Source organism: Mirounga angustirostris, unplaced genomic scaffold, assembly GCF_029215605.1.
Source record: "Mirounga angustirostris isolate CCGP_5_RB_7025 unplaced genomic scaffold, mMirAng1.0.hap1 SCAF_17, whole genome shotgun sequence".
In the NCBI taxonomy this organism is placed as follows: domain Eukaryota; kingdom Metazoa; phylum Chordata; class Mammalia; order Carnivora; family Phocidae; genus Mirounga; species Mirounga angustirostris.
In genome coordinates, this window is record NW_026991725.1 from 43357621 (window position 1) to 43382513 (window position 24893).

General features: G+C 62.1%; 3 protein-coding genes across 12 annotated transcripts in view; 1 reads left to right on the forward strand and 2 right to left on the reverse strand.

The window, feature by feature from the left end:
- Positions 1-1231: 1231 nt before the first annotated feature.
- Positions 1232-11854, reverse strand: TEPSIN (TEPSIN adaptor related protein complex 4 accessory protein). 4 transcript variants are annotated; one of them, XM_064583239.1, is made up of 14 exons: positions 11630-11844; positions 10589-10661; positions 10200-10291; positions 9965-10058; positions 9133-9282; positions 7777-7844; positions 7515-7593; positions 7289-7360; positions 6240-6449; positions 5089-5266; positions 4865-4978; positions 4707-4785; positions 4324-4458; positions 1232-3353 (listed from the first exon to the last, which is right to left on the reverse strand). In XM_064583239.1, exons 1-14 carry the CDS (start codon positions 11675-11677, stop codon positions 2805-2807), a joined length of 1941 nt encoding a protein of 646 aa, XP_064439309.1. In that variant the 5' UTR covers positions 11678-11844; the 3' UTR covers positions 1232-2804. The 4 variants fall into 4 exon arrangements, with proteins under 4 accessions (XP_064439309.1, XP_064439310.1, XP_045744246.1 ...); XM_064583240.1 differs by lacking the exon at positions 4324-4458 and having other exon boundaries at positions 11630-11854; XM_045888290.3 differs by lacking the exon at positions 9133-9282 and having other exon boundaries at positions 11630-11834.
- Positions 11855-11963: 109 nt separating this feature from the next.
- Positions 11964-14397, forward strand: NDUFAF8 (NADH:ubiquinone oxidoreductase complex assembly factor 8). Of its 3 annotated transcripts, XR_010408685.1 has the most exons (4): positions 11964-12131; positions 12265-12485; positions 12866-13057; positions 14125-14397. XR_010408685.1 is itself a non-coding variant. In XM_064583245.1 (3 exons), exons 1-3 carry the CDS (start codon positions 12048-12050, stop codon positions 14138-14140), a joined length of 321 nt encoding a protein of 106 aa, XP_064439315.1. In that variant the 5' UTR covers positions 11964-12047; the 3' UTR covers positions 14141-14397. The 3 variants fall into 3 exon arrangements, 2 of the variants coding, with proteins under 2 accessions (XP_064439315.1, XP_045744245.1); XM_064583245.1 differs by lacking the exon at positions 12866-13057; XM_045888289.3 differs by lacking the exon at positions 12866-13057 and having other exon boundaries at positions 11969-12131; positions 12265-12375.
- Positions 14398-16269: 1872 nt separating this feature from the next.
- The window catches only part of SLC38A10 (solute carrier family 38 member 10), a 40630-nt gene continuing 32006 nt past the window's right edge, over positions 16270-24893 (reverse strand). For 4 of the 5 annotated variants that reach the window (XM_045888287.3, XM_045888286.3, XM_045888284.3 and 1 more), the window contains 5 exons: positions 22473-22640; positions 21783-22172; positions 21005-21121; positions 18079-18240; positions 16270-17852 (listed from right to left, as the gene is read on the reverse strand). In XM_045888287.3, coding sequence (XP_045744243.2) covers positions 16807-17852; positions 18079-18240; positions 21005-21121; positions 21783-22172; positions 22473-22640 — 1883 coding nt within the window. In that variant the 3' untranslated portion in view covers positions 16270-16806. The remainder of the gene's footprint in view (positions 17853-18078; positions 18241-21004; positions 21122-21782; positions 22173-22472; positions 22641-24893) is intronic. The other variant, XM_045888285.3, reaches the window with a different exon arrangement.

The following is a 24893-nucleotide window of genomic DNA, read 5'->3' on the forward strand; positions in this document are numbered from 1 at the left end:
GAGCCACCCGGCGTCCCTTGATGAGGATTATGTTAAATCTGTAGATGGATTTGGGGAGAACTGACGTCATAAGAATGTGAAGTCTTCCAATCCAAGAGCATGGTATAACTCTCCATTTATTTAGGCCTTCGCTGACGTCCTCCATCAGTCTCCTCTATTTTTCAGCATATGGTGTTATTGCTAATATGCAAAAATACAGTTGGTAGTATAATTTACCCCATAGCCTGTGCCCTTGCTAAACCCACTTATCAGTCTTAGGAATTTTTGTAGATTCTATGGGAGTTTCTACATAGACAGTAATGTCTGTGAATAACAGCTTCCCTTCCAATGTATTTGCCCCCCTTTCCTCCTGTTTCATTGAACTGGCCAGGGCTTCCAAGACAATGCTGAACAGAAGTGGTTAGAATGGATAGAACTACCTATCTTGGGGGGAAAGCATTCAGTCCTACACCATTAAGTATGACGTTGGCTCTGGGACCAGGTGAAAGAAATTGTTGTATTTCTTATTTGCAAAGAGTATTTTTCATGAATGAAGTGTTGGAATTTTGTCTCTTGCATTTTCTGCATAAAATGTGATTTTTCTTCATAAATGTGTTAATTTGGTGAATTATACTGATTGACACTCAGAGGTTGAACCACCCTTCATCCCTGGGATAAACTCCACTTATCGTGACGTATTAACCTTTTTATATATTGTTGGATTCATTTTGCTAATATTTTGAGGATAAAAAAACCCCAAAACTTATGTTCATGAAGGATATTGGTCTGGAGTTCTCTTAGACCACGTGCACATGGAACATTCCCCAAGATAAACTATATATTCTGGGCCATTAAACAAACTTCAACAGAGTTTCAAATCTTGAACAATAAAACTGAAGTTATAGAAATATGTTCTGACTACATCAAAATTAAAAGCCTAATAACAAGAAAAAAAACACATTTAATAACCCATTAGACAAAAGGACATCTCAAGGGAAATTAGAAAATATTCTGAACTAAGTAAAAATAAAACTATTATCAGGGGCACCTGGGTGGCTCAGTCGATTAATTGTCCGACTCTTGATTTTGGCTCAGGTCATGATCTCAGGGTCGTGGGACTGAGCACAGAGTCTGTTTGTCCCTCTTCCTCTGCTCCTTCTCTTGTTCTATGTCTAAAATAAATAAATAAAAATCTTAAAAAAATAAAACTATCAAAATTCATGGTATGCAATCAAAGCAGTGTCTGGAGAAAGACAGCATTAAAATTTTTAATGTTAGAAAAATAATAAAGGTCTCAAATCAATCATCTAAGCTTCCACCTTAAAGAAACTAGAATAAAAAGAAAAAATGAACCCAAAACAGTAGGGAGAAATAATAAAGAGCAAACAGCAATGAAATACAAAACATAAAAACACTAGAAAAAATAATACCAAAGGTTTAGTTCTTTGAAAAAATTATTAACAAACTTCTAATCAGACTAACCAAGAGTGGGAAAAAGTCATCAACATGAACAATGAAGGATCCTACAGACAGCCGGCATCTGTGGAACGAACCAGCTCCGTGGAAGACAAATTCCTGACACTCACGTGGGAAGAGAGAACCTGAAGAGCCCTGCACCTGCTTCAGAAACTTAATTTCATAGTTAAAACCTCACAGTTAACATTGAAGGACCAGACGGCCCCGCTGGCTTGTTCTCCCCAGCATTTTCTGACAGGACAAAAGAAGTCCTCTAAGTGAGCCCCTTAATGGTGTTGTCACTGGAACGCACACACACACAGGAAGGAACAACGTCGGCGTGGCTGTGGGAACGCTAGCGTTTACTGAGGACGTTTAGGTGGTGTGACCGCCCCGGGTAGTCTGCAGGAAGCAGGACACCGAGGGGGCAGTGATCTGAGCTCGAACATAAAGACCCAAGCAGTGGTTCCACATCCACAGAAAGCCTTGTTTCTGCGAGGCAGGCGCGGGTCTCCAGGGGACGCCAGAGGTCCACACTGCTGAGGCCCTGCTGTAAGCCTGCCTGCTCTACAGGGATTCAAGTCCAAACAGCTAGCCTCTGGTACAGGGGACGTAGGGGGGAACCAAGGCGGCCCACACCCTCCTCTCTGTGGTCGCCTGGAAACCGTAGCAGCTTGGCAAGGGCCACTGCCTGGGCTCAAGTCTCCTCCTCCTGCGTCCCCCACAGAGGAGCTGGGTGCCCCTCTCCATGTGCCCGTGAGTGTGCTGAGTGAGGAGCCAGGCTTCCCCTCCTGTCCCGTCCAGGCAGGCCATGCTGCACCCTCTGCCCCACGGCTCCTGCTTCCCATCCCTCTGGCCGCGGGGAGAGGGGCCTGTTTGCAGATGGGGCCACACAGATGGCGTGCTCACCCTACCCGAGCAGTCCAGGCCCCCCAGCTGCCCATCAGAACAAGCCACTCAGCTCCTAACTCTGCCTAGAAACCGGCACGGCTCTCCCTGCGGCCACCACGCCCACAAGGGCCCGTGTGTGAGGGGGGTCCGTCTTCGCCTACAGGAAAACGTTTGGGAGCAGGCCCCCGTGGACTCCTTTGCACGGTGTGGCCTGGCTCCATCTGGCTGGTGGACTCCTGGCGTATCATCCAGGCTTGACGAGTGGCTGTTCGTTCGGCTCATGAGCCGCCTGTCCCTCGTCCTCTGCGAGCGAGGGGAAGCAGCCGGAGGGAAAGCAAGGCCGCTGCAGACGCCCAAGGGGAACCACTCCTGGTAGAACATGGGGGCTGTGGGCAAACGGGACAGCACAAAGTCACAGGGTCCTGGGAGTTAGAGGTCGGGGGCCATGAGGACTCCACGTGTGGCCCAGGCTGGCCAGGTCACGAGTTTAGAAACGGGAAAGCTGACGGCTCTGGGCCAGGAGGCTCTCTCACTGCCACCTTCTGTGACAATGTCCAGGGGGCCTGGGGGGCCCCTTCTGTGGTAGTCCCGGCCCCCACCAGGCGGGGACAAGCCACCAGCTCCATTCCAGCAAACAAGGAGCTGCAGCTGCCGTTGGCCGCCGGGCTCTGCAGGCAGCTGCTGGGCCCCAGGCTAAGTTCTGGTGCTCCTTTTGGGGAGCCCGTGCCCAACGGGCTCCACTCAGATGGGGCCCCCTGCTCTCTGGAACCCGCCAGTCTGCTCTCCACCTCCCTGGCATCCCCGGGGACTGAGAAGGAGGAGCCATCCGGGGGAGGAGGGAGCGTAGAGCCCTTGGGCGGGAAGAGGGTGGGACTCAGAGGCTGCAGGAAGGCTTGGCTCCCAGCGAAAGGCACGGCGTCAGTCAGCAGGTCCGATGGGCCCACACGCGCAGCAGTGGGGCCCGGCTCAGCTGGGGGCCTCCGGGCAGGGGGCCGCTGTCGGCAGGAGGCCTCCAAGTGCCTCAGGATCTGGATGTGGAAGGAAAGGGGACTGGCTGAGGGTTCCTGTGCACCCCAGGGGGCACAGAGACACCCTCCTCTGGAGCACCCCTGCCCAGACCTCCTCGTCCTGTCGTCCCCCGCCTGCTTCAACACCAGCCATGCCCTCTGCACCCGCACGCGGCCGCGCCTGCTGTCACATGACTGACATTTTCCCCGTCGGCAAACCTGGCTGCGGGATGAGCCAGCACGGGGAGAGTTGGTTGGGTGCCACGCCGGCACCTGAGAGGGACACTGAGGGAAGAACGGGCCTTAAACCCTCCAGGCCTTCCCCACTGCTGCACAAAAGGCCTCCTCCCGCCTTCTCGTCCCCAGAAATCCCACTATGACTGGGGCGCGTGTGTCGCTGGGTCACTAATTCTTTGACAAAACACAATTGAAAGACGAGCAACTAAGGATCTGAGTTTTCCGCGGGCACAGAAGAATGGAGAAGCCAGAGATGCCAACAGGCAGAGGAGGTGCTGGGGCCTGGCTGTGGGGGCCGCTGCCCAGAGGCTCCCCAGTGCGAGTCAGGCGGCCTGCACACCATTCAGGCATTAGTGGAAAAGGGACTCTAGAAGAACGAAACCGTTTCTGCTCTCCGGGAGCCAGGGAAGGACCTGGGAGCCAAGCACGCGGTGGAGAACAGAAGGGTAAGACAAATCCAACCGAGCAAGCAAGGAGGGCTTCCCACAAGAGGGGGTCGAGTGGTCAACTCGAGTGGTCGGGGGAGCCGCCTGCAGAGCAGAGCTGCTGAGCAGTAAAAGGCAGAGGAACTGGAAGGGGCCAGCAAGCCTGGAGTGCCACGGGCCGGGGACCCCAGCTGCCGTTCTAAGGGCGCGAGCTGTCCCGCACAGCAAGGAGCGGGGGCGCACAGGTGCATCGGGAAAGGCTGGACGGACAGGGGTGGGACTGCTGAGGCATCCCTCACCCGCTCCCCTGCGCCCCGGCTGCTGCCCACCTTGGTGGCCTTGTTGGTCACAGGTCCGGCACTGCCTGCACTGAGCTCCTGTAGCCGCGGCCGCGTGAGGAGCAGGATGTGCTCCTGGGAGAGCAGGTCGGTGCGCCCCAGGGATGCAATGGCCCCCAGGGCTCTCTGCCAGGCACACAGAAGGTCAGGAGGGTCCACCCCAGGAGGGAGGCCCCTCTGACCAGCTCACCTCCTCCTCCTGGCCCAACTGCAGCCCCAAGTTGGGGAGGCCCCGGGGCAGTCCCCCTGGAATCCTGTGCTCATTGCCCCTCCTGCCCAGGGCAGACCCCCCAGTGAGGAGGCCACCAGCTACCCCCGTCCGCTCCCCTGCACCTGCACGTACCGCCTCCCTCACCCCGTGGGCCGGTCCTCACCATCTGCACGCACTCGCTGGGCCCGTCCAGGTGGCGGGTCAGCAGCTCCAACACGGCCTCACAGTTGAGCAACCCACACCTGCAGGAAAGGGCAATCAGGAGGTGGGGTGCAGGCGCCAGGGCCGGGGACTGGGAGCGGGGAGAGGCGGGGGACTCACTCTTTGATGAAGCACTGCGCCTCCTCTCGGCTCAGAAAGGCACGTGGCCCACGCGTCACAGTCTGGACCAGGCTCTGCTCCTGCTGGCAGTCGCTCAGGGTCACGGCCTCAACCCTGTTGGGAGCATAGCGGTCAGAGCTGGAGAAAGACCGCTCCAGGTCAGGCCTCCACCCAGGGTGGGACCCAAAAAGGGACCAGGAGAGTGCCTTATGGTGCCCACTCACCGCTCTGCCAGGTCGCTGGGTGCCTGGCTGGCCACCGAGGGACTATCACTGCCCGACCGACTGCCTGAGTCCGAGGCCTTGCTCTGGTCGCCGTTCTCCTGGGAGGAAGTCTGGGAGCTGGAGCTGCTGTCTGGCTCGTCCCAGCCCCCTCCAGCCTGCCCAGGCTGGGGTCTCAGGACTGTGAGAGACGGGACTGGGGATGAGATTGGGGGTCCTCTGATCCGCCTCATACCCCCCCTCCCCAGGGCACCTGGACCAGGAAACCCAGGGAAGGGCCTGAGCTCCCGAAAAACACCGGGCACGAGGTGACATGGGACAGAGCAGGGCATGCCCGGGACACGCCTGTCCTCGGGCCAGCTCATGCAGCCCCAGCAGCGCCAGGCACCCAAGGCCAGGCAGGTGCGGGCCCGTGGCAGAAGGCGCAGGGCCCGAGTGGGTGGCACTCAATTCTCAGGGAGCCGTGACGTTCTTCCTTCAAGCCTGCTGAACTCCCAGAAGCCTCTGCTACAGGCAGAAATGCAGATCACCCTGACGCCTGTCCTGAGCGGTCCTTCCTGGCCACACACCCAGCTCTGTTATCCACCTGGGCTGCTATCTACTTCCCCCAGTGGGACGGGCGTGCTGTGGAGGCTGGCCCTGGCCCCGGAGTCCCTGCTGTCCTGGCTGAACCAGCAGAAGCTGGGCTGGGGTCCTGGGTCTGTATCTGAGCAGGGCGAGCCTTTGGGAGCCCCACCCGCTCTGGGGCTGTAACACCTGAGGTTCCAGCAAGAGGCTGGCAAAGCACCGTCTGCGCGCCGTCTGTAACTTTCGTATGACGAAGAAACCACCACAGAGACCACAGTAAACACACACCAAGGTGGTGGCAGGCTCTGTGGGGGCGCCACCCAGCCAAGGGAGCATCGGATAGCACGCTGCCTCTGAGTCATGGCAGGACCAGCAGAGCGGGGCTCCCTGAGCCCATGCAGGGCACACTGCCTTCCTCCCCCGCCTCTCGACAGCTGCCTCCCTGAGCCGGGAGCCGGGGGCTCTTGCTACCGAAGGAGTCTTGCCCCTCACTCCCCACTGCCCCCTCTCCCCCGAGCAGAGGACAGGGAGGGGCCGCTCACCCAGACCCTGGCAGGGGAAAGCCAGACCCCCCAGAAGAGTCTCACCACTTCCTCGGGCACCCGGGCGGGCTCCGGAGAGCAGCTTCCCAGCAGCCAGGCCACCGTGGCCGGCTGAAGGCGTCATGGCAGGCTGGTAGGCATCACCCCGCGGCAGGGACCTCTGGGTGCTGGGGCTCTCGGGCCCAGGGCGCACAGCATTGGCCACCACCTCTGCAGCCTTCTGAATGGTAGAGAGAAAGCCCTCGCCCGCAGAGCCTGCACCAGAGGGAGAGGGAGAGGGTGACAGCCCTCCTCGGTCTCGTCCCCCATGCTCTCCTGTGTCTCCTGGGAGGAGGCACTGCTCCCGCTCAGGGCTCGAAAGGTGGAGATCTGAGCTGTAGTTACAGAGCAGAGGCCATGCGAGGGATGCGGGTCCTTCTGGAAGCTTCCCTGGGTAATTGTGCTTCAGTATGTTTCCAGGCCTGATGGAGCCTGAGTGCTCCATAGTTTACGGCAAAGCCACATCCCTGGGTCCCCATGGCCCTGTGTGGGAGCAGGGGACCTCCTAAGGTGCTGCTTGTGCTGGAACTCGCAATCCCCACGGTGGCTCGTGCCCTTTCCCACATGAGTGCCCCACAGGGACCAACCACTGTCACCCCCGCGTTAGGAAGAGGCGAGGCCTCCGAGCCAGACCTGCTTTAGGAATCAGTGCTCCCCAAGCGCTGGGGGGTCTGAGAGCCATGACAAGAATGGGTAGCACGCAGGCCACCGAAGCAGGCCTCGAGTGCACGCCCCGCACACAGAGACAGCTGCTTCCACCCTCGACCAGCACCGCACCTGCTCGGAGTCGCCTCCGTCCCAGCCAGGCCCAGCGCCCTATGCCCTCCGGCCCTTGAATAAGCCAGGGGCTGGGCGCCCACATGTGCTACTGAGGCTCAGCCTGGCTTCTCGCTTGCTGGTGAAGCAGCCCCGCCCTGCCTCGTTGTCCTGCAGACCTGGGCAGAGAAGACCGCGGGCGCCGGGCACATTGGTCCGGCCAGACCGCCCTCCGTGCCTCGGGAGGCCCGAGCTGCCAGGCCTTCACCCCTGCACCCAAGAGCCCCCACAGCACTCACCTGTGTGGCCCCGTTCCTTGCTGTAGCCGAAGCCCTGGAGGGCGCTCTGGGGTCTGGACTGCGAGCCCATGCCTGTGGGCAAGGCCCAAGTCAGCTGCAAGTGTGGCCACCCATCCCCAGCCCTGTGCAGAACAGCAGGCTGGCCAAGGATGGCAGGTGGGGAGCAGGGACCCCGAGCCATCCCCAGAGGAACGATTCAGTGCAAGGGATGGACACGGTCGACTACCTGCTGGAGGCAGGGCCCTGGGCGGCTGGGAGGGAGGTGGAGGTGACAAGGTGTCAGAGAACAGGGCGCTCCCCAAGTCCTAGACGAGGAGAAAGAGGGTGCTCAGCTTGTGCTGTCTGTCCGCTGTCCCCTGTGCCCACGGTTCTGAGGACCAGGCTCAGGGTATCTGGTCCTACAGCAGGAGCAGAGCCAGGGTCCAGAGTGGGGGGAGAAGGAGAAACGTCCGTTGCTGTCCTGGGACTGACCTGAGTCCCAGACTTACCTGGGCAGCCGCCCGCACCTTCTGGTACAAGCTGTTCCCATGGAGAGGATCCGGGGGGCCTGAGAACACTGCAGGCAAAGCCAGAAAGACAGCACTGAGTGGGCACTGCTGAGCCCCCCAGGGGTGCTGAGCCGCAGGCCAAACCAGCCCGGGCACCCCCCCCAGGCCCTAGAGCTCTGACCCCTCACAGGTGACCCCAGCACGCCCAGGGTGCGGGTTAGCTTCCTAAAGCACAGGTCTGACCTCAAATCCCCCGTGTGACATCACTTCCAGATTCAAGTCCCTACGGCAGCCACCGGCCTGGGGAACCTGCCGCTCCCTAGAATACCTCTGCTCCTTCGTCCAAGCCTGGGGAGCCCCCCGAGCCCATCATCCAGGACCCACTGCCCCAGGCTGCTTCTCACAGCCACACCGCGGTCCTGGCCCATGAAGTCCGCACCCCTGCAGCACCAGGCTGCCCCCTCGTGCACGTGCACAGCAGCCCGGCCCGCGTTTCAACCTGCAGAGCGTGACGAGGGGGCCCCTCTCCCCAACCCCACGGCCATCTCTCTCGGCTGAGTTCCTGCCCTGGCGGCCTAGGTACCTCCCTTGATCCACTCTCCACCCAGAGAGGATGCAAGCAAATCTCACCCAATTCAAACTGCAGATTTCCAGAGACTTGACAATAAAACCCCCATTGACAATAAAACCCCCATTCCTTTTACGGCCTTCAAGCTCTGCTTCTTAAAGCGTCAGTTACGGCAAATGAAACTTCCTTAGTATTAAGTGACGCCAGACTCTCCCTGTCTCCTCTGTCACAAACGCGTCTCACGTCCCACCCCCCTGGGGCTGTCCTGTCTCCACCCTGCCAGGTGGCCCAGTGTGGGCACACATCGGTCCCTGGGCCCAGCCAGGACTGACGGCCGGAAGCTGAACCACCAGTGGACAAGGGACGGCACCCGGCCCCTCCTGTGCAAGCCAAGGCGGTCCTCTGCAGGCCCTCCTGCCCCAAAGCCACCTGCTGTCACAGCCCCACCTCCCCACAGCCGGTGGCACCATCTCCCGGGGTCGGCGCTCAGAGGACAGCGGACTGAGACCGCTAACTGGTAGTCGCCCTGTGGCGAGAGAGATTTTGTTGCCAACAGAGACGGGGAGCACTGTGGGCGTCTGCTTCAGAAGGTCTGCGGGAGACCATTAGGAGAGGCAGGGCTCTGGCCTGCCAGGTCTGCCTGCCACAACCTAAGCCGCCCCACCGTGCTCTGGGGGCGGGGGGCGGAGGTGGCGACTTGCACAGGCCACAGCTGCACCGCTGAGACCCCCCGGCCAGCGAGAGTCAACGAGTATGCTGTTTCCGTGCACAAGCTTTGGGGAGCTCACCGGGACAAGCGCAGGCCCCGACAGACACCTGGGGCAGCGTGTGAGTTTTGTGCAGTGATGCTCTCCTGGGCCCTGAGCGCCTACCCTCACTCAGCCCTGCCTTCCGTGAAGGGCCGACAGTGATGTCAGGGTATGGGTGTATCCCAGCACCTGGCGGGTAGGATGTGCTGTGTGAGGGTCCCCTGTGAGCACCAGGTGGCCAAGAGCAACTCGGTCCCCCTCCCTGGTGCTCCCCTCTCAGGGACAGCTCGGTGGGCATAGTTCTTGCCTGGAGGCCAAGCCCTCCCAAAGATTCATTCGGGGCGTATAGTGGAGTCTGTGGGTGCTATGCCCCCAAGACCACCTGCAGCCAGGACTCCTGCCTTACCCAAGGAGCAGGTCTCAGGCCATGTCCCCCCAAGTCCTAGCTAGGGAGAAAGATACGTGACAAGCCCTGGCCTGAGTGGGGGTGGGGTGAGACATGGCGTCGGAACCTGACGGGCCAGAGCCCCACCCCTCCTCGTGGTCTCCCACAGACCTTCCGAAGCAGAAGCCCACAGTGCTCCCTGTCTCGGGCCCTAAGGAGCAGCCCTGGGGAGGAGACCGAGCGCGTGACATGGGAGGCGGTGCAGACGCCTGCTGAGCACCTGTGGTGTGCCTGGCACTAGAACAAGCAGGACAGGTCTGGGCCGCCAAGGCCTGGCAGGGCACACAGGCAGAACCAGGCCACTTTGCCCCGTACGATGGGTGCAGCGATGGCCAGGAGAAGGTGGTGGCTGGGTGTGGGGTGCTGGGGAGAAAACTGGAGCTGCAGGGGGGCACCTCTGGCTGCCCTCCCCCCTGCGCCCGGTACCTGCAGCTTCCTGGATGAAGGCGGGGTTGCGTTTGAGGATGAGCAGGGAAGACGAGGAGCCGTGACCACACAGGTGGAGCAGGATCTTCAGCACCTGGGGACAGTCACATGGGGTGGCACAGGCCCTGAGAGCAGCCTGCACGCATCCCGCTGCGTCCTCCTGCTTCGCCAGTCACTGGCCAGAGCTGGGGCCCTGACTCAGGGGAGGGTCTGCGGGGGCAGCGCAGGGACTCACCTTGAGCTTCACTCGGCCGGAGCCACTGTGCAGACGGTTCAGAAGGTACTCCAGGAGGCACTGGCTGCTGCCTAGGGACTCGTGGGAGATTTCTGGTACACAGTTGGGTTAGGGAAGGAGCGAGCTGACCCCTGGCCACACTAGGGCCTGGCGGGGGAGAGAACCAGGCCCTCCTGCCACCGGACTTCTCGTGAGTCCTGCCGAAAACACCCACCCAAGGCCCTGGTTTCCAGAGCTTGGGGCTTCCAGGGCCTCCTGGGCCCCATACCGTCAGTAATGTGGCTTCTGGACCCACCCACACTTGGTCTTTAGGGTAAAGGAGCTGTGGGACTCCTCCGGACAGGACGAGCTGCTCCAGGGCCCTGCATGTGGGTGACGAGGAAGGATACTAGCGATCTCCTCAAACAAGTAGCCCGGACACGGCACATCATCATCTGACGTTCCTTTCAGAAGAATCGGGAGCTGGAAAGGAGCGAGAGCCCTGATGAGTGAGCTTTACAGGGATCAAACGGAGACACCCGTTCCCACCTCGTTCCGCATGGGGTGGGGGGAACGTGAGCCTCGGTACGGGGGCAGGACGCAAAACCTCAGCAACACATAGGTCGACAAGCGCGTGGATTCTGCGAGGTGCTCACTGCGGACTACGGTTTGAATTGCCGCTGTCCAGTGTCACAAGGACAGATGCCTGGAGATCGTGTGAGGCTGTGTGCGTGCCCTACTCACGCTATTTGTCCGCCAAAGGGGAGCTGGAGAGACTCGTAGAACCGTGACACCCTCAGCACGGAGTGGGAGGGCACTGCTTCAGGAGGACGGCCCAGCCCCGGGAACACCTGCCTGGGAAAGCTCAAAGCCACCAGCAGAACCTGCTTTTGTCCTGGCCAACACCAACGACAAGCCCCCGCCTCCGCTTCTTGGAGCCTTTACTGGAAAGGCTCGCGATTGTGAACCCGGGTCTCCTACGAGCCAGGGTTGTCTTTCTCAAGGGCCTGAGGGCGTCCCTGGAAACTAAGGACTAGGAAGGACAGGGCCTGTCTCCGGGCCGGCGCGGGGTGGGATCCTAACCACACACAGCTGCTGGGTTGCCCGGGCGCTGCGCAGCCCCACCCCTCCCTCAGTCCTCCTGGCACAGACGGGACCCGAGCTCAGGGCTCTCCCCCGGGCTAGGGACGTCCCGGGTGTCCGGCTAGGTTTACGGGGGACACTCTCCGCGGCTGGGTTTTCCTGCAAGGCTGCTCTGGGCTGGGCAAGAAACCAGAAACCGGGGCCCCCAGCCGCCTTTCCAGTTCGGGTTCTGCTCCCGGGGCCGCACTGCCCCAGGTGAGTCGGATGCAGGGCCGGCGTGACCTGCCCACGCCGCGTCCGCGGGGACGGAGAGGGCCGAGGGGGACGGCAGGGTCGCCGGCGGGGACCGAGCGGGCGCCCGCACTCACCCGGTGCAGGAAGCTCAGACGGTCCCGCAGCGGCGGCGGGGACGCCATGATGCCGGTCACCTTCCGGCCCCGCCTGCGGCCCGGCCCGGACCCCCTCCAATCACCGCGCGCGCCTGGCCCAGATGGCCAATCGCTCGCGCGGGGCGGGCCCCGGCGCCCACTCCGACGAACAACTTGAGCCTGAGCCAATCCGAAGTCCCAGATCCAAGACAGACAAGCCCACGAGCCACTTGCAGAGCTCGGGGAGACCGGGCGCCGTCCCGGAAGAGGGGCGGGTGCTGGGGGGGGGTGCTGAAGCTGGGCCAATCAAGAAGTGCAGGGAAGGCTGCGGGCGGAAGGCGCGCCCATTGAGCCCCTGGGCGCCGGAAGAGGACGGACCTAAGGTGGCGGCGCCCCCGGGTGCCGGGAGGAGCCGCTCATGTCGGGGAACGGAGCGGCGTGGGGGCGCGTGCGAGGTCGCCTCCGCGCCTTCCCCGAGCGCCTAGCGGCCTGTGGGGCCGAGGTGAGGAGCTGCCGGGCGGGGCGGTGCCTACGGGACAGGAAGGGCCCGCGCGGCGGGGCGGGGCGGGGTCTGCCCCGGGGACCGGCGGGCGCGGGGGCCGCTGCGATCCTCGCGCGTCTGCCCCCGCCCCCAGGCCGCGGCCTACGGCAGGTGCGTGCAGGCGTCCACGGCCCCGGGCGGCCGCCTGACGAAGGACCTCTGTGCGCGGGAGTTCGAGGCCCTGCGGAGCTGCTTCGCCGCCGCGGTAGGTGGGCGCCGCCCGGGGCCTCTCCCTTGCCCCTCCGCCTGGGGAGGGACAGCGGGCCCCGTGCGTTCGGCGCCGGGCTCCAGCCGCCGCGCAGCTCGTGTGCCCGCGTGAGTCCGCGGAGGGGAACTTCAGCCCCAGCGCGAGGGTGCGGGCGGCGGCGGCGGGGGCGCCTCTGACTCCGTGGGGGGCCGTGGCCTGGTGTCCGCACAACCCCGGGCCCTCTTAGCTTCCCGGGTGATTAGGGACGCACGGGTGTGCTGTGCGCGCGGCCAGAACCCCGGGCCAGCCAGCACGCCCCGAGGGGCACCCCCGACGGCCCGGAGGGGCGGGGGGGAGCAACAGGTCACTGTCCTGGGCTTGTCAGTCCTCACCGGCCCGGAGCGCGCCGTGGTGGGAACGGCCGGCCGGCCTCTTGGTGCTGGACTCGGACCGCTCAGCAGCACGTCCTCTCTGTTTCTGAGGCATCTTCTGATTCCTGTTGGATCAGGTGCTGAGCCGGTGAGAGTTGTGAAGATCGCCAGCCCTGAAGTGAAGAATCAGTGTTGCGTTACACGTTTTCATAAAGGGTGTGGAGCAAGTAGGGTTGGAGGAGATGCAGACTCGCGAAACCTAGATGGGAGTTCCAGACGGAGTGAGCGGGGGGCTGCCGCGATGCGGTCCTGGGCTGGTGCCCGATCCGGTGGGTCTGGGTTGGGCCGTGATCAGCTGTGTCCCCCAGAGCTGCTGGTGCAGAGACCCAGACCGCAGACCCGGCAGTTGGTTGAGCTCGGCAGAAATCAGGGAGCCTGAGGCCATTTCCTGACCTCCCGGGATCATCGTGAGCAGCGTGGTTAGCTGTGGCTTAGCCGCTTCTCCAGGGAGAGGACAGTGCACACGCTCCCTTCGAAGCCCGGGGGCTCAGAGGTCTCTTTCTACCTCCCTCCTGATTGTGACAGCAGAGACACTCTGGCCTCGTCCTGCCCCCACCCCCAGTCAGCCCTCGTCACCAGCCTTAGATCTGACGTGGGCTGTTCACCCAGGACCACACCTGTCCTCTTGGCAGCTTCCTTGTACAGCCAGAGGGCAAGGGGTTACTGCCTGGAAGAATTTACATGTCAGTTACAGGTCTCTCCATACCACCTTTTGTGGTTAGGAGTTACTCTGTTACAGGCATTTTTACTCGCCTTTGCTGTGATCACATAAAGATGTCCCCCCACAGTGTGGGCCCCACGCTCAGGAGCTGTTCCGCGTGCTATGGTCACGGAAGGTGACTTAACTGCGGGCCCGGGGACCAGCTGCTGAGTGTTTCTCACCACGAGGACAGACACGGAGGAGCGCGTTTTTCCCATGCTACTGTAGTCCACGGCACTAGTAGGGAGCCACGTGAGGAGGCAGAAAGGGCGATGGGCTCCCGTCCAGCTCTGTCCCAGGAGCCCTGTCTCTGGGCAAGTGTTTCGCCGCAGCGTTCTCTGTAAGAAGCTCCCACTGCCTCGCGAGCACGGAGCACGGTTTGTTGGGGGTTTGTCTGCACAGTGCCTGGCCCAGGGGGGGCCTGGCTTTGGGGGTGCACGGCCACGGAGCAGATAGAGCCCCCTGGCCTGTGGCAGCTCCGAGCAGCCAAGCTCCCTGCCGCGCATCCATGCCGCCGGCATCCGTGGCTGGGCTCTCTGTAAGGTATTTGCCATTAGAGAGCATTTCGTGGGGTGGTTTTCTTGCTTTGCAGTCTCGTCTAACTAACCTGTTCACACCAAATCCTTTATCTTCCAGGCCAAGAAGACTCTAAGGGGAGGCTGTTAGGATGGATGAGCCAGCAATGCACTTCTGTTTACTGCCTCAGGGAGCAGAGCCGGACGTCCGGTGCTGATGGCCCCAAACGGCAGATGTCAAAAACCTCTAAAGCCTGTAGAGCTGAAAGGACTTCGGGCGCGTCAGGGCGAGTTGTGGACAGAGGGCGAGTTGGTTTTCCTGCATCGTGTGCCTGAGGATTCGGGTTAGAGTAAGACAATGAAGCAACAATAAAGACCGTGGCAGACCACACAAGAGCTCTGTTCTGTTGTACGCAGAGTGCGCCTGGGCCGTGGGAACACACTGCTCAGGGCTCTCACTTTTTAAGGAATTTGTATTCAAAATACCTTATCTGAACCTAACAGAGCCAGCAGATGTAGCTACTCGTTTATAGGACGTACCAGAGAATAGAAGTACAACCATGCCCTGAGCAAAAGAGCCACGGGTAGGGAATCCAACTCAGGTGGTTTTTCTGGACTTGGAGGCAAAAAAGGAGGGGGCTGCCCTTTTAGAGGCGCCAGCCGGCCAAGGGAGGGTCCGGCTTAGGAGGCCAGTGCCAGTGACTCCACGTGGGGCACTTGCCTCTCTGCAGCCCCCTCAGGTCAGAGCCCAATCCCTCCGGACTTTCCTTGTACCCCACCCCAGCCCCTCGACCTGAGAAGGAAATCAGGGGTGCAGCATTTTTCACACACGCGCATACATACACATACCCAGCACGCGGGGCCCAAGGATTCCACAGGTCCTGAGCGCCGCCTGCTGGACGCCTGGGGACTGTGCTCCAGGAGCCCCTCCCAGAAACATGGAGGTCACCCTGCCCTTGGGCTCCGGGTCCAGCACCCACGCATTGATGGGGGGCGGTCTGCACCCTGGTCCCACACACACCAAGGGCCGGAGCAGGAAGGGGCGGGCCTGGGAGCCGAGCACTCACCACGCTTCTCCCTCACCCAGCCTCCGGGGTGGGCTTCTCCAGACCCTCATTCTCCACTCTGACCTTTGGCAGCCTCTTACGGGGAGCTTGCAGGTCTCTGCTGGGTACAATGACTCCAGGCTCCTTCCAGAACCATCCCACCAGGTGTCCTGCCCCCATGTCTCCCAACTCTTCACCAGCCTCCTGTGTCCCTCCCTCGGGCCACGCACCAAACTCCCTTCCAAGTTCCTTGGCCTTTGCCCTTGCTCTCTGGCTTCCCCAGACTCACACCATCTTCAAGACCACGTTTATTGAGAGAAATGCCACCGAATGGGTGTCTGGATGCAGCCATTCCTGCAGCTGCATCATCGCACACAACTCTCGTGTGCCCTGTACCGTCATCTTAGTCCTCAGGCAGCATCTGAACCCTGAGGGCCTGGCTCCACCGGGTTTCCATCCTCACTCCTACCTGCCCCTATCGGGGCTTGCCAACCCTGCCCTGGAACGGGCGCCCTCGCAGGCAAGATCCTACGCCAGCCGCCCGCTGATGGCCATACTTGTTGCTGCTCCACCTGGACCGCTCACTGCACCCGCCATCTTGGCGCCGGCCGTCTGGTCAGAAAGCAAACGGCCCCCAGCCCCTCCAGCTCCCTGTGGTTCTGGCAAACTGACCCCACACACAGGTCTCAGGTTCTTCCCTGAGGGGCTGCGGGCTGGGGAGGCCGGGAGAGTGGGAACTGAGACAAGGACCCCAAGTGTCTGGGGGAGCCGGGGCTGGGTCCCCCCGCTGTGAGAAGGACGTGACCTTGTAGATGGCAGGAGGATGGCCTGACCTCCGGAAGACAAGAAGCTTGGGTCAAGGGAAGACATCCAGGTAAATGGCGTCCAGAAATAGAATCCCACTCTAAAAATTTATTTACAAATGGAATTCCAATCTTAGGGAAGCGTCCAGAAGGCATTTTCCCACTGAGCATGATTCATCTGGAATTGTTCTTAAGCACAGGAAGCACCCCAGGACCCACCCCCCTTCCTCGGGGGCCAGGGGGTGACCATCGGCTCTCCTGCTCCCTGAAAACAGAACACCGCAAATGCCACCCGGCTGCTCACAGGGTCTTTCTGGGGCTGCGCTGCCACACCACCGCGAGGTCTGGTCAGCAGATAGCCTTTCACGACGGCCAGCATGGCACCACGCTAGCTGCATGGACCAGACATTGTGACACTTCTTATTTGTAAAACAACTTTATAGTTTGGGAAAGCGGAGGGAGCGCAGAGAGCACAAGGACCGTGACAAAGGCAGAGGCGGGCGCCTCTCGGGCAGCTGACCCCCGAGACGCCCACAGTCCCGGCCCCGCAGACACCAAGCCGCGTCCACCGAGCAGCCGCGTGGAGGCAGAGTTCATTACGGTTCTCCATGATGCCTGGAACATCACAATCATGACGACCGTTTAGAGCAAGCGGGAGTCCGGCACACGGTGGGCTCTCACCGCAGCCCGCGTCAACATCAGGGCCACACTCCCTGGCTGGCCACTCCCGAGGCCCAACCGGACGCTGCGTTGTCTGAGTCCTGGTGAGCTCAGTCACTCGGACAAGTTTAAGATGCGGGATGGAGAAGGCACAGGCCATCTGGACAGCGAGGCCATGGTGAGAGGCCTTTCAGACCCCCAGCCACAGCGTGACCTCTAACTCCGCGCCCACGTGGCCCCAGCATGGCTGGCTGAGACCCGCCGACCAGGAGGACCGTGGCCATTAGGGGCTGCTCAGGGCTCCTCCGGGGCCCCGGCCAGCTGCTTCACCTGGCGGCCGTGGACCACCCGCAACGCGCCCCCCGCAGCCTGGTGGAGCTGGGTCTCCAGCGCGCTGCGCAGGTCATTGACCTGCACGTCCGGGAGAGGGTTAAAGCTGATGATGACCCTGTCCCTTGGGGCCGGGTCCCCCCCTACCCCAGGAGCCACATCCCGCCGTCTCCTCCTAAGGTCAGAACCGGCCTGGACTTTGAGTTCTCGGTTGGGTTTGGCATGGTCTGGCTTCTGAGCCCCAGGGATGGCTGGTTTGGGCCCCAGATCAGGGTCCTGCCTCCGTTCCAGCTCTTGGACGGGAGCATCCTCCCCCAGAGCAGGCGCATGGTCCTCGCCGATGGCCTCCTTTCTGGCCTCCAGGTGACCACCCTGCTGCCCACCCTGACCCCCAGCAGAAACGGCCTGGTGTTCCAACTGACGAATCTCCGCCTGGGCCCCAGGGGCTGCTCCTCCCAACCTGCTGGACAGGCCTGCAGGTCCCCGGTCTCGGCTCACTGGCTGGGACCTCACGTGAGGGTCCCCACCCTCCCTCGCCCCCGGCACATCTGCCTCCTGAACGTTGGCACTGGTGGCCACCTCTTTTCGGGATTTCTTCCTCTCATGGGAGCTTCTGCCAAAAGCGTCCTGACCCTGCTCGGGGAGTTCACCGGCGACGAGCTTCTCTGGGCTCCTGGGCCCCTCGGCAAGGCCGGGCACAGGCACTCGGTCTGGCAGGCCAGCGCCAGCTGCGGGCACCACGCCCTGCCGGCCTTCCCTCGGCTCAGCCCGGGCTGCCCGGGGCTCCGTGTCGGAGGCGCCAGGAGGACCGGCTGGAGCTCCGCCCACAGCCCCCTCAGGCTCCCCCACGGCGCGCTGGCCATGTCCCTGGGGCAGAGCGGGGGGCCGCCGGGGAGCTCCAAGCGCGGGTTCCAAAGGCTGCTGGGGGTGGTGCTCCACTGTCCCCCCATCGTGGGCCTCCTGCTCCTTACCTCTGGGCACGGCCACCCCAGGTTCTGGCTGCACTTCAGCTGCAAATGAAGTAAATCACCAGTTTAGCCACAGAAATGAACTGAAACTACCAACACAGGGACTAGAAACGTGAGCTTGCCAGCAATTGAACACTAATCAAAAACTTTGCCCAGCAAGACTCCAGGCTCCGGAGCCACAGATCCAGCCACACGGGGTCACCAGGAGACACGGCGGGCGGGCACGCATTCAGTGAGGACCCCCTTCCCCGGCCTGGCCCCGACTTGCCCTCCTCGCTGTCCTGCCTCTGCTGGTGGATCTCCTTGTGCTGCTCCTCAATCACCGCGAGCAGCTTCTCCTGCTGGTCCAGGAGCCGCTTCTGCTGCACCTGCTGCTCTTTGATCACCTCCAACAGGACCGCGTGGTCCAGCATCTCCGCCCGGCCGGCTGCTGGCACGGGGAAGACGCAGTCAGAGCCTGCCCCCTCCACACAGGCGCTGGGCTGGGCGGAGGGCGGTGTGACACGCAGTGACAGCACCAGGTCGCCTGTGGGGCCCTCCCCGGCACACACTTCGCTCGCCCTGGCTCACGTGGGCCTGTGGTGTAGACACGCCCAGCGGGGGCCCAGCTGCTCAGACGGTGGCCCGCTGGGAGAAACACTGAGAGAAGCCACAGGGGAGGTCTGTGCCACCGTGAGAATGGCGGCAGTGCCCTGGGCTGGGTGGCGTAAGCTACAAACTACTCTAAAAACAGAATCCCTGCGCTTCGAGAAAGCTTCCTCCACGGTGAGAATTTAAGGAACAAACACAACTGCTTTCCTCTCCAGCAGAAACCAGAACTGGGGCCTCGGGGAGGCAGAGGCCAGCTGCTGACACCCGAGGGTCCTGACCCTGCTCCTGACCGTCGCCCGGGAGACTGGCCACGAGCTGGCACGGGGGAGGGGGGGCGGGCAGCACAGCAGGTGCGCGTCAGGGGCCCGCTCTGCTCTCTCCGCACCCCCGCCCCAGAACGTGGGCCCAGGAAGAGGCCCCGAGTCTGAGCGCCCGGAACCGGCAGCGGCCACCTGTGGGAGCACGGGGAAGCTCGCCTTTCACTACCAACGCCTCAGCACCGGGTCAGCTACGTCCCACGAGCAGCCACGGCTTCCGTAACTGCTACAACGTGCAGGTCTTTAAACAGGAAGCCATGAAAGATGACGTGAGCAGTTAGGGCTGCTGGGTGGGCACGTTCAGAAGGAAGGATGTCCTGGGAGTGGTAACAGCACACACCCGGAGAGGCCCACACGCTGGGCACACACAGACGTGCTGGCCCGTCCTCCCCAGTGGTGGCCCGTGACCTGCCACAGCAGAAGGGGCTTGGCCTCCCCACCCCTCCCCACCCAGAGGCCTGTGAAGAATACGCTGAGCCAGACAGCAAGGAGGACGAGGCACACGGAGGACAGGCCCCCATGCAGCAGTCCCTGCTCCCCAGCCGGCTCTCATCCAGACACCCTAAGGTCACGAAGACGCCTGCCTGAGAAAGGCCACATCCTGTGGACCGGATCGGGCTCCGTATGAGGGAAGTATGCTGCGCTATCCCCCCAGGTCTCCGGACCAGTCACCTCGGCCACGAGCCTCACTGTCACCCTGGGTACCCATGCCTCATGGCCACATTACGGTCAACAGTACAAGGAGAGCCCCATGTGCTGCCAAAACGGCCCATCCCCAGGGCAGGTGCTGGAGGAGCGGGCCCCAGCCTGCCCGGCCCCTCAGGGTCCCAGCCCGAGACCGATGCTGGAGGAGGAGGGGAGGTGGGGTCACGTCATGTCCAGCCAGAAGCAATGCGGGGGGCAGATGTGGACCAGAGTGGTGACAAGCCGTGCCCACAGGCAGAGCCCGGCCCGCCAGGGCCACAGATGGGATGTTAACACACATGCAGAGCACACTGATACCGGGCCATGCACATGGCGGAAGTCCCACGCAGGCCCCCATCCTCAGGGGAGGCCTGAAGCAGCCAGCGCGTAGACGGCACGCACCGTCCTCCAGGACCGGGGCGTCTGTGGCGAGGGGGCCCCTAACCGAGGGGCTGGAGCCAAGCCCGGGGGCAGGCCATGTGGACGGCAGGCCTGCACCTGCTCTGTTCTTGCCCCTCAGGTCCCCCCAGCAGGCCCTCTATGGGAGCCGTACCTGCTACCATCTTTTTGATTTCAGCTGCTCATCCCAGTGAGAGGCGTACGGAAGAAAGGCAGAGTAGGAAACCATGAAAATTGTCTTTCCAGAAAGAAAAAAATCGAAAGAGTCAAACAGGTTTAGGTAACAGAGTACAAGCGCTGGAATCAGTGAACGCAGAGAGACAGACCAGGCAGGGGACACCACGCATGAAGCCCCTGAACAGCCCCCGAATTCCAGAAAACTTCCAGGGCCTCCTGCTCGGGCCTCTGGCTGCCCACGGGCTCGGCGGGCAGCCCTAAGCCCAGTGCTCTGGGCGGGCTGTCCCTGCAGGACCTGCCGGGAGGCAGCTGGGGGGCGCCGCGGGGCACGTGCGTCTCGCAGCGGCCCCCAGGGCTGCTCCACCGAGATCCACATGCCCAGACCCCGGGGCCGCTCCGCGGACAGACCTAGCGATGCCGGCAGGTGGGGGTGGGGTGGAGAGGAGTTCTAACGGGGGGCAGGTGTGCAGGGGCCCCTGGGTCACCGATGAAATGAGGAGGCGATCACCAGCCAGGAAAGCTGTCACCACCCACACTACAGAGGCCCGACAGGGAGACTCCGGCCACGAGGGGAGGTCACCCCAAAACAGGCATGAAGGTCTGAAGGAGGATTAACCACGGGTTTCGGGACAGGTACTGGGTCTTCACTGCAGATGGGACGAACGTCCGCCCGGGGGCCAAGCTGAGGTGGGCTGCAACAGCCCCCTGCCCTCCCACCTGGGCGGCCGGGAAGGCACCTCCTGAAAAGCAGCAACGTCTGGGGGCACGAAGCCCCCCAGCCTGGTGGTGCTGAACAGCACTCGTGTTAGGAACAGTGACGTGGCTGCCCTGAGACCATCAGAGATGTGAACGGAAAACCACGTGACAGGACAAGAGGGGGGCAGGGGGGGTTGCCCAGAGAAAGCTGCTGGGGGGGAAGCCCAGAGGTGGGGGGGGCTCCTTCCCTGTCATGGCTGTGGGTCTGGAAGGAAGGGGCAGATGGCTCCGGGCCCTGGGGACGATGCAGCAAGGAAGCAAAGGCCTTACCCTCCAGCTTGCTGCCGGTGTGGCCTCCGCCCTGGCCCTCCATGTTCCTCTGCTCTCGCGGCTCCACCTGTGGCCCGGCCTCAGGGGCCGGCTTCACCAGGAGGGGAGCCTTCCCACCTGCACACACGGAGATTCAAGAGGTTCGCAAAGAACTCTGGGTGGGGGAGGCGGGGGCAGAGGGCGGGAGAGGAGGGACACGAGGGGGGAGAGGCTTCCTAAAACTAGCCTCCTCATCGCCCCTCCCTCTGTCAGCAGTTTATACCCAACCTGATGATTACCAGGGAAGTAATAAAAACATATTTAACAATCTCATGGGCTCGTGGCAGCGAGCCAGGGCTAACTACCTGCACCAATTAACACGCAGGAACCGTCCTAACCAGCGCCGAGGCACCTGTCAAGCGCTCCCCGTGTGTCCCCCGTGAGTGCCCAGACGCACAGGAACAGCGCGGCACCTGACACTTAGCGGTCCGGCCAGCGACTGTGTGACAGATACCACGGGCGTGTGGCGTCACCAGACGCCCGGCTTCCTCAGCAGCTGCGGCGGGGCCGCGGCTCTCACGCTGTCACGTGCTGATCTTGGGAGCCGAAGGGGGGTGGGGGCAGAAGGAGGGGTAATCAATTCTCGCTGCTCCTCCCGGCCTCTCCCGGGCCCCCCACCGGAGGAGCGTCTCAGGGAGAGGAGTTTGCCAAGACAGGCACAGCTGACACCCACTGGGCTCACTCTTCTCCGCCCGCTTGCCCACGGCCCCTGCGGCCCAGCCCGGCATCGGGACCCCACCTGCTCTCTCCCCTGCACCAGCTGCCGGGGCGTCCTGCCCCTCGGGTGGCACTGCCTGGGGTCCTGGCTGCAGACCCCTGTCGCCTGGCCCCTGGTCCTCCTTCACGGGCTCGATGGCTGGCTGACCATTTTCTTCCGGAACCTTCTGGGGATCTTCAGGGAGACCACCTGCTGCCTCCAAGACCTGGTCCTGTCTGGGTCTCTCTCTTTCTGAATCTGGCAGAGGCGGTGCTATCTGAGCCTTGCCCCCCAGAGCCTTTTCATCCACATGCTTGGACGGATGTTCATTCTCCTCTGGTTCTTCTTGGTCTTGATCTTCGTCCACCACCACCTTGTCGTGAGGGACAGGGGGCTCGTGGCGGTGGGCCTCGCCCATAGGTACCGCCATACCTGGAAGGCGACAGACAAGTCGGGGAGCAGGCAGGAGAGGGCGGCCCGGCCCTCCTTCCCAGGAGTAAGAACGGAGTCCCAGGGCCCGACGGCGTGACCCAGGCTGGCAAGTGCCACGTCTCACAGATGGGACTTTTGCCTGAGCGCGGAGGCTCCTGCTAGAGAACTACAGAAGGGGCCGCGGCAAGCCAGCGGGTGGGGGCCGGCGGGAGAACGTGCATCTGAGTCACAGAAGGAAGGAGGCAGCAAGGACCAGAACGTAGGCAGGCCCCTCCCCTGCCCTCCCGCCGCGCCACCCACCTTGGCCGGGCCGGTCCAGCTGCGCCTCCTCCTCTTTCTCTTTGGCGCCTTCTCTCTGGGGCACGTCCACGGGGCCCTTAATCTGGGCCTGCTCCATCTCATCTTTCTCATCTGGCAGCTTCGGCTTGTCTCGGCCGTCCTCGGCCACGTCCACAATTGGATTCTGGCCTGCAAGCACGACACAGCTAATTGAGCAGTGTTTCCACATGGCTACACCGCCCGTCAGCACGGGGACTGGGCGGTTTTCCCTAGATTGCAATCACATTTCCTAGTCGAATGGCAGAGCCTAAGCAGTTATTTTTTTCCTGTTCAACCATTAGCAGCTAAGTAGCACCGAAAACTGTCATTTTTCATGCGTATTCTTAAAAATACGTCAAGATGCAATTTACGCCTAACTGGGTGCAGAGGAGCAAGGCTCCACGCAATACTGGCCGTCACCACCAGATGGCGGCACAAACCCGCAGTTTGCTGCAGGGTGGGGGCGGCAGCAGGGCCGCATCTGCCCAGGGCTCCCCCTTCTCCAGGACAACCACCTGCCACAACCCCCTGCTACAGGCCGGGATGGGGTGGCGCTGAGAGGTGCTCGAGGAGAGTGCTGGGGGAAAAGCGACCTGTGATGCCGTGGGCACCTTACCGCCGGCGGCCAAACGAGAGCCACACGCGGAGCCTGCGAAGCAGCGCCTCCCCCGCCCCCACCTGTTAGGAAACCGTCTCCATCAAAAAGTTGGCAAATGTGGCAGAAACTAAACAACCTGGGACAAGAAATTTAAAAAACCGTCATTTTACCCCAGACGTTGGAAGCACCTTCTATTCCCCTGGACACGAGCTGCCCAGAGAAGGGGAGACCGAGGTCCCCCGTGGGCACCAGTGCTGCTGGCCCCAAAGGAGAGGAAATTACCCAGGTCGCCTGGACCTGCAAGCCCGGGGCGGTGCCCTCACTCATGTGGCTGCCAGGCGGCAGCGGGGGACAGCACCCTCACCAGACCGGTGCAGGGATGGGGCCCTGCCAGGTGGCGGGGGCGAGCCAGCAGGAAGCAGACTCTGGACTCTACAGTTGAACCAAGTGGCTGATAACAGTAAGTGTGTGAGCGTCACCCGAGCAGGTGGAAATGTCCTGGTCTCCATCACACAATTAACCCCTTCCCAGAGGCCCCGTGCTCAAATAGGAATCACCCTAAATCAAGGTGTCTGTCCAGTGGATCACAAAGTTAAGAAAAAGGGTCAGAAGGGTCGCCTGGGTGGCTCAGTCAGTTAAGCGTCTGCTTTTGGCTCAAGTCATGGTACCAGGGTCCTGGGATCGAGCCCCGCATCGGGCTCCCTGCTCAATGGGGAGCCTGCTTCTCCCTCTCCCTGCCGCTCCCCCTGCTTGTGTGTGCTCTCTCCCAAATAAATAAAATCTTTAAAAAGAAAAGAAAAAAGGGCCAGAAGGGGAAGGAAAAACACAAGAAAACAAAAAAAACTGCCGAGCTATCATGGGACCAAGTCACCTGCGCATGGTCCTGTCTCAGCAGGGACCGAGGCAAGTCGGGGGCGAGCAGGGGTGGCCTGGTGGGCTGGGCTGAGGGGAGCCCCGTGCGGGCAGCCGGACGCCGGGGAACAGCGACAGCGCAGAGTCCGCGGCTAGGGCCCTCGGACACTGCTGCAGGGACACCCGGCTGCACAGCAAGGCCGAGGCCCCTTGGGACTCCTGCACCCCCGCAGCCGCTGGCCCCGGCCTCCAGCCTCACTGTCCACGGCAAGGACCTGCACGCCCTCCGCTGGAGCCAGGCTCTCCCCAGCGGACAGTTAGCCAGCGATGCCTCCTGGCACAGCGAGACAAACTTCAACCCCCAGACCAAGTGACTCAAGAGCGGCCCACGCTTGCACCCACAGCACACGGCCCCGTGAGCGGACGGGCACCTCGGCGTCCCCAGCAGTCAACGGCCACCTCACTCGCCCTCAGGGTCGTCGCTGGGTCCCAGCAATCACTGATGACCCGGGACAGACCCAGGACAATCCCGTGTCTGTGCCTCGTTCTGCCAGGCGGTGATAGACCCCACACTGCCCGGGGCTGCCTGGCTTTCAGCAGAACTGCGCCTCATGGTGACAAGGGACCTGCTTGTCCTCCTGACAGTGCTTCAGGCTGGGCGCCCCCCGAGACAGGCCGATGGACAGAAACTGCGCTCTGGGCTGTCTCTGGAATCGGGGAAGCAGTGGGGGGGGTTGCACAACCTCTGGGGCAGGCCTGCCCGTGGCACCAAGGAAGTCTGCACTCGAGGACCTGGGCCGGGGGTGACTGCTGCTGGTGGCCGGCATTGACCAGCCTCTCTCCGGGGACCCAGGGGTCAGTTGAGATGGAAGGCAATCACCTCAGAGAGCAAGCACCAAAACAAAGGGACCGCTCCAATCACACCTGAGCCCACAGATGGAGTCCGTCACCCG